The sequence below is a fragment of the Drosophila biarmipes genome, unplaced genomic scaffold, assembly GCF_025231255.1.
Source record: "Drosophila biarmipes strain raj3 unplaced genomic scaffold, RU_DBia_V1.1 ptg000024l, whole genome shotgun sequence".
NCBI classification, from domain to species: domain Eukaryota; kingdom Metazoa; phylum Arthropoda; class Insecta; order Diptera; family Drosophilidae; genus Drosophila; species Drosophila biarmipes.
In genome coordinates this window covers 1473902-1482206 of record NW_026114541.1, presented here as the reverse complement: position 1 = coordinate 1482206, position 8305 = coordinate 1473902, and the positions used below count along the sequence as shown (strand labels likewise).

Here is an 8305-nt window from a genome sequence, read left to right as displayed (position 1 = left end):
ATTTGCTCCCGGACAGAGGGAACGAGGAGGTCAGTGGCTAGGGCTTCATTCCTAACGTACCATGGCGCATTTGCAGTCCTACGCAGCGCCCGGTTTTGAATTCTTAGTACTTTCATGACGTTCGAGTCAGAAGCCATGCCCCATAATTGGATGCAGTAGGTCATCGAAGCCCCACAATCGATTTGAACAGCAACACTTTGTTGCCAAGGCTCAACTTACTCGTTGGTTTATGTAACTAGTTAAGCTTCCTAAGCTTAGCTCGACATGTAGCAGCTATTTTGGTTGTGTGCTGCTTCCAGGTGAGCCTCTTGTCCAAGATTAGGCCCAGGTATTGCGCTTTTTGTGATTATGGTATGGTGACGCCGTGAAGTTCAACTGTAGGAAGGATCTGTGATCTCAGTGAGAAATTGAAGTGTTGCGACTTTCTCCCGTTTATGGAGATATTCCACCTATTGGTCCATTTGCCGTACGTGTCAAGAAACTCCTGAGTAATTCTTGATGCTTCGGTTTGACATGAGGAGTTTGCAAGGAAGGCAGTGACATCAGCGTAAGTAGCCAGAAGCGTGCCCGGCTCATTGGGACATGGCAGATCATATGTAAATAGCGTGTACAGGACGGGATCTAGAATAATAAAAAAAAAATAATACATAAAATAATACATAAAAAATATACAAAGTCGTTTTGTGCGACAATATCTTTAATTTCGTATGCCCGCTATGCATATATAGCAGTTATGTCCAAAAGAAAAAGTGGTTTTATGTAATGTAAGAGACCGCCAAAAGAATTTCCAATTCCTCGTCCTTGTTGCACTATATGCGGGGATATGTAATGACTTCTGATGTTGCTTAAGACCCCACCAAACTGATTTACATAATAATCCTGATAAGATTTCACCATGATGACTATTTTAGTTCGAAAAAAATAATATTTGGGTATGCACTATTTATAGTCCTGACTTTCTCCTTCTTTTAAAGTGAACAGCAACGAAAATCGGAACAGCTGAAATTTCAAAAAGTATCTTATATCCATTGGAATCAGTAATTAGTATAGATATTTCATTGATCGGATACATTTTTATACCTAAATGTTTCAGCACTTACACGACTTACACATTCGGTTTCTTAAAAACATTTTTTTCTTGGTTTGGTGTATATTTAATTTAATTATTCAAATATACATCTGATATGTAGACTTCTCAATCATCGTTTGGAATGTGGAATGTTTACAATGTTGTAAATGCACACTTTGCGTTATGTGGTGAAAAGCTCATTTAAATAAGCCATATCTAATTTTTTATGGATGTTAATGATACGAAATCTATTTAAATTTATTTTTACCAGTGTGTACTGGATTTTTTGTCCTGACCGATCGGGTTAACCTCTCAGGTCCTGTTACATATTTTAAATCTTGTTAAGGTGAAGTTTCCGCTTTCAATTTTTGTAGTTTGGCTTTTAAATTACGTTGCCTTTCATTAAGCTTCACTTTGAGCACTGGTTTCTCTAATCCTATTTTCTTTTTTTCTCTTTTTCTCTGATTGATTATTTATTGATAAATAAAAAATGTCCGTGAAGTAAGTAAATTTCCGTGAGGTTATATATTCGAAATAGCTCCGGTGTTTTTTTTGGGTAAATTTGTCTTGCATTGAAATTGAAGCTTATCACGAGGTTTTTTAAAAGCAATATTATTTAGTGAAATATCTCTCGTGTGACGATTTGTGAAATATGTTCTGAGTTACCACTATTACTGATAAATTCCTACGGTGTGGTCTTTGTGTGGATTTTGTTAGAATAAATATATACAAGGAAGTATTTATGAAGGGGTACAAACCTAATTGGACCACAAAAGTTATTAAAGTTTTAAAAGTCAAGTTTACATAACCCGTAACATATGAAATACAAGATTATATGGGTATAATCTTGGGGGGAACTTCAAAAAGTGAAAGATAAAAATGCTAATAGAGAAAATACTTAAAAGGAAAAATATTTAAGTACTTGTAAAATGGAGCGGTTTCGATTCCAGCCACAACTAATGGATATATGTAAGTCACCTGCTAAAGAAATAAAACGCGATAATAATAAATTTCATTTTGTAATTATTTCTTTAAATTGTTATTCTTATAAAATAAACATTTATTTAATAATGGGTTTAATTTTCATTATTACTTAATATATTGTCAATTATCTGTAATGAAGACTTATTTTATTCATAATTTCAGTAAAGAGGATGTGCGACTTACTTCGAATAGCTCGCTGTGGTCCATAAAATTAATTTTTTATATTTTATGCATTCTATATAATTGTTATGATTCAGTTTTTTTATAACTGATTTCTTGACTCCTTTAATTTTTTTAAGATTCGTTTTCATTTCCTTTCTTATCAACTAAACAAGAGTATGCCTAAGCCTTAAGTCCTGCAAGTCATAACCCTACCTGCATGTTCATCCTTCATTTTTCCGGCTCCCTATTATTTGCTTGAACTATGTTAAATTGGTTTTCTATTTTGTAATTTGAGTTATCGAATCGTTCGAAATTTTCTTTTACAGTTTTGTAAAAGTCTTCCTCTGAAGATAAAATAAATGAAACTGTATCCATAAACTGTATCGAAAAAGAAACTTTTAAGTGATAGAAAATTGTAATAAAATTCATACATTAACCATTTAGCTTATTCTAAAACAGCAACTTCTAAGTATATTGGTTTATCATACATAATTTTTAATGGCGTCGATTCAATTGCTGCAAGATCTGTTCCCAATATTTAAACGCTTTGAAAATCATGTCTAGCTATGTGGTGCCCAAAGACTGACGAATTTTGTCGGGATTTATAATGCTTTGCTAATACTATCTTTCTTCGCTTTGCGACATTTTCCATTGTTTTGCCGTATACTGCGTTATTCATTATCTTAAAGAATTTTTTTCATCATTTCATTTTTTCATATATCCTACATTTCCCTCAACAGATATATTTTTATAATTGAACGTTCTAATTGATCATTACTCAAAAATGTAAATTCTGAAAGCATTAAAGGTTGACTTAATGCCCAACCGTATAAATTATTTGCATAAATATAGCTCAGAAAGTTATTCGGTTTACTTGAATCGAACTTATTTATGTATTTATTATTACCTATAGAAATTCTTTGGGTACAAGAAGTTAACCCAGCTCGAGCCACCCTTTTTAAAAAATTGTACATGTCTCCGTCGCTAGCATGTTCTAAATGTTACATCCCAAGATGACGGTGCTGTAACATAGTTTATAGGGTCTAACATATACATTTTCTGACAAATTTTTCAAAAATTTTCGAAAACGTTGCCCATAATTAATACGCTACTTTCCAAATAAAGTTTAAAATAAACGTTTATGGTATTACAATTGAACGTTTTCCAAAGTTTTTGAAGAAGAATGTATGCATGTTCTGTAGTTTTCAAGAACATCCTCAATATCGGCATATATTACCACCGGAGGAGATAGTTTTTGTGAAAGCTCTTGAATGAAGTTGTAGTGTTTGGTTCAGGGTAGAAGGAAGCTACGTTTCCGCATTTGAGTTTGTTGTGGGCAGTTATTACAAAAATATCCTCCAGATTTGGCTTTGGAATGCTTACACTTGTAATGTAAGCGAAATGCATACTTTCTTAGCTTAAATTATTTATACCAATATTTATGTGGTTAGTTCGAATACATTTAGTTTTGAACATTTGACCAATAATTTTGTCATCATCCGCATCGACCTCATAAATATTTACACTAAAATCTTTGTTATTTTTCTCGAAATGAATAATTCCTTTACTTGTGATTGGAGCCTCGAATACTGAAAAATTTAATCTAGTTCCGCCACATACAATTATTTCTTTGTTAATATAAATGTGATAAGTTGTGGGCTTTGTCATTTTCTCTCGTGAATATTTATTTTGTTTTGCTGTTGTAAAGGTAGCACTCTCATGACTTTTATTAGCTATAAATGCTAGTATGCACCACTTGAAACAAAATACGTAAGTATTCTGAACGATTATATGTGCTTTTCGGGCTCTTATATTCTTAGGAGCCAGTATGTATCCGCTAGCTGCAATATATTTTCTAAAGTATTTATAGTAACTTCAAAATATTTGAATTTTTTGCATAGCCAGAGTCTTTTTCTTGAAACTCCTTACTAGATGCTAATACGCTATGTACTGCCATATTTAGTTGCTCTATAATGCTTTCATTTTGGTATACAAATTTATATGCAGTCCCAAAATGTTTAGTTGTTTCAACAGTAATTTCTTCGTCTGTTTGTTTACTATAGGTACCATAAACTCTTAGGTTAAATTTAATGGCCCTATATTCTATCATGCAATGATTTATAATTTTAATTATATTTTTTTGGCAAGGCTGATAAAAATCTTTTAAATCAGTGGACTCTACTATTGATTGATTCGATATGATTTTACAGGAAAAACAGTTTGTGAGTTAAGAAGAATTATATTTTCATTATTTTTGACTTCTCTGGCTGAAGCATTTTTATGCTTATCGGTCAAGTGGAACATAAAAGTTATCATTTTAAACCTTTTTTATTTTCGCTTGTCCTAGCCATTTTTTCTTTGTTGAGTACTTCCTTATCCTTATGTATTCGCATCCGTTTAAGAGCATTTGATGATGTTCTAGGATGATCGTCTGGATGATTTTGCCTTTGGCTTTGCGGTTGCCGTTCTTCCACATTCATTAAAATATTAAAAGCATTTTTAGGTCTATCACAATTTTGATACTGCTCATCAAATTCATAATTGTAAGCTAAGTTAGAGATCACACCTTATTTTCGATTTACACATTAAAACCTCGAAGGCATTTCGAGGTTTTGAGCACTGATCATAATGAGCGCCAATCTCACTCATCTCCTCATTTTTGGTGCACAAATCACAAGAAAATGGATGACTCCATTTTTAACTTAATTTTAATTTTTTTATTTAAAAAATATATTCAAATATGTTAATAAAAATTTTCACACACACGTTAAAAACGTAGAGAGAACGACTCGAATGGAACTTAATTTTAATTTTTTTATTTAAAAAATATATTCAAATATGTTGATAAAAATGTTCACACACACGTTAAAAACGTAGAGAGAACGACTCGAATGGAACTTAATTTTAATTTTTTTATTTAAAAAATATATTCAAATATGTTGATAAAAATTTTCACACACACGTTAAAAACGTAGAGAGAACGACTCGAATGGTGCGATTACAAGGATCGAAGCGGATTTAATACGTTTATTAGAATACAGAACTGAGGAATTTGAAGAACTGATCCTAAACAATTTTAGTTTTCTCATTTTTACAGTCTAGAATGTTCACTCAACAGGTTGACATCTACAGGGTGTGCATACCGGCATGTTTTACTCCTAGAACCAATCCGATTGGTTCTCGAATATAGGGAGCAGCCCAATACACGGAAAAAAAAGCGTCAAGATCAATTTGATATGCGCATGGTAAGTTTGTGTTTTTTCGACAAATATAATTTTTACCATGAAATAATGTCAAATTGATACCAAACAAGAAAAGAGTAAACTTCGGCAAGCCGAAGTTTGTATACCCTTGCAGTTATAAGAAACACCAAATTTTTAAGTATTGTTGCTGACTTCAGTGAAATTAAGAAAAAAAAATTAGTTCATCTTTTTTTATACCATTTTTTTGACATCTATATACAAATTTTCAAAATGTTATTTCCAAGCTTATAAGGGTGTAATGATTTCAGTCAGAAGTTTGCAGCGCAGTGAAGGAAACTTTTCCGACCCCATAAAGTATATATATTCTTGATCAGCGTCACTTAACGAGTCGATCTAGCCATGTCCGTCCGTCTGTCCATTTGTCTGTCTGCTTCTACGCAAACTAGTCTCTCAGTTTTGAAGCTATCGGGCTGAAACTTTCCCAAAGTCTTCTTTGCATTGCAGGTATTATATAAGTCGGAAGCAGCCGGATCCGACAAGGATAGAGCATTATGGCGGCGTTAATTACGTGAGTGAAAGCGAAATAGATCTATTCTATGTTGTCTCGCCTGCACATTAATGGTTTTCATGGCTTTTGAACTTAACGCTCGTGGAAAACATTGTGCGATAGACCAGCTGGTAATGTCGTAAGTCAATACATCATTCTCGTCTTTTAGTAGAAATACTCGTTGTTAGTGTAGCCAATCATTTCCGAGTGACCCAAAGTAATTAAAATTGGGATTTTCATCTTCTGCAAAAGATAAAGATATATAGTATATTAATATTATCTTTTTGAATAACTCTTTTTCTATTATTAATTATTACTTTGTTTGGTAAGTTTTTCTGAACGACTTGTTTTTTAAATCTTGGGCCTTGCTCGTATCTTTCTCCTAATCTTTTCTCGTATACTACTTCTCCTACGTTATAATTCTTTTCTAATTTATTTTTATTTTGATAGTCTAACATTTTAGTGTGTGCTATCTGTAGTTTTACTGGTAAGTCACTGTGGTTAGTTTTGTTAAAAAGGATGTCATAAGGCCTTTAATTTGTCACTGAGTGAATTGTTAAATTTTAATTTTTTGCTGCTCTTATAATAATTTCAAAATAATCTAGGAGGTGGTACTCGTCTTTAATACAACGAGCTAACTCTGTTAAGGTTGAATGGACTCTTTCGACTTGCCCACTAGATAAGCTTTGCCTGGGACGTTGCTTGCCACGTTGAAAAAAAAGAGGGAAAAAGTTGATGAAAATCTTTTTTTTTTTCAACGTGGCAAGCAACGTCCTAATCATTTTTGATGCCTTCGCCAAATCAATTTCTTCCTTCTGAAGAACTACGCTAAGCAAATGGGTGAGCGATAGAATGTCGCTGAGACAGAAGAGCCCGACGATAAATTCGAACTTGCACAAAGCCGATAGGAGAATTGTTGCTTTGCCTGCTGTTTCTCTGTTCTTCCACTCACTGATTTTTGACAGAGCTTCGATGATCAACGGTAACTTCGCAACAAATTGAAGGACAGCATCGTGTCTCTCTACCCATCTTGTTTCACACAGCTGGACAATTTTTTCACCAAGTATTTTTGATAATACAGTCACACGTTTTAGAAATGAGTTCTTGAAGAATTTGTCGACTTCTCGTATGGCACTGGCAACGTTTTCGATTAATCGTACTTTCACTGACTTTGAGATACTGTTGGTGAGTTTGTGCGAGAAACACGGAGTCATGACAGCATTTTTTGCTTCTTTCCGAATTTCGTTGACTGCTCCGATATCTGACAGCATGACCGCACATCCATCAGTCCCTATCGAAGCGCATTTCTCCATTCGGAGATTCATTTTCTTCATGTCTCCAAGAACATCCCCCCGATGGCAGATCCAGTTAGAGACAATTCTTCATCGGTTCGTTTATTTTTTCCAGCAGTCCTTTAAGCCATTGATCCATCTTCATCCTCACTTTCTTCTGATTCTGTGCCCTCCGCGAGAGTATTCTTCGAAAGTTGACCGAATGCGTCCAAAAAAGATACAAAGTCTTCTCGTATGCATGCTTCACCAGGAGAAAAATCGACGTTTCTGAAAACAACGCTAATTGTAACGAGAAACATTATTCAGTAAATTTCTGTTTATTTTCTTGGGAACAACCACTATCCGATAGTTCAGACAATAGGCATCCAAATATTCAAATCCTTGATAGTAAATTTAATATGAAATGACATTCACATTTCTTTTAAGTGAAGCTGTTTTCTGAAATTTTGCACCTTATTCGACTTTTTTTTTTCAAAATTCTCATTCTACATATATTGAGATTCCTGAAGTTTGTTACGAAACACTAAGTTGATACACGGGTTCTATATGCAAACCTCAATTTTTATGTAAACACTCGTTTGAATAATGTCAGTGAATTTCACCACGCACAAAAATAAACAGTGAAATCGAAACAACATCGATACTTACCATTTTAGATATTCAAAATTGGGCACTTTATTTTCCACTATAAGGTATAACTTCACAGAAATTGACAGAAAATGAAATGGGTAACTTGGGCAACTTATAGTTACTATATCGATAATTCCGCTCAGCTGGGCATAGTGTGATTCTATTGGACAGTCAAGTTGAGGCGTTTTTGGCGATATAAACGGATTTAAATGAAACGCCACCATGCGTTGAGTGTTTTCATACTTAATAGTGCCAATTGTACAGTATGACTCATACTCATACTCATTATCGTATAGGATAATCATGTAACGGTTGTGAACACTGCCAGATAGTGCTAGGGGTGGTAACTCGAGGAAAAAAAAATGTTCCTAATTTGGGGTTAAAAGTTAAAAAACAATGAAGATATAATTTTTCCATA

At 33.6% G+C, this 8305-nt stretch overlaps 1 protein-coding gene across 1 annotated transcript; it reads right to left on the bottom strand.

Moving 5' to 3' along the window:
- Window positions 1–5681: 5681 nt before the first annotated feature.
- On the bottom strand, window positions 5682–7836 carry LOC108031552 (uncharacterized). Its single transcript, XM_017105097.3, has 2 exons — window positions 6918–7836; window positions 5682–6208 (listed from the first exon to the last, which is right to left on the bottom strand). The coding sequence occupies exons 1-2, from the start codon at window positions 7297–7299 to the stop codon at window positions 6150–6152; spliced, it is 441 nt and encodes a 146-aa protein (XP_016960586.1). The 5' UTR covers window positions 7300–7836; the 3' UTR covers window positions 5682–6149.
- Window positions 7837–8305: the final 469 nt, after the last annotated feature.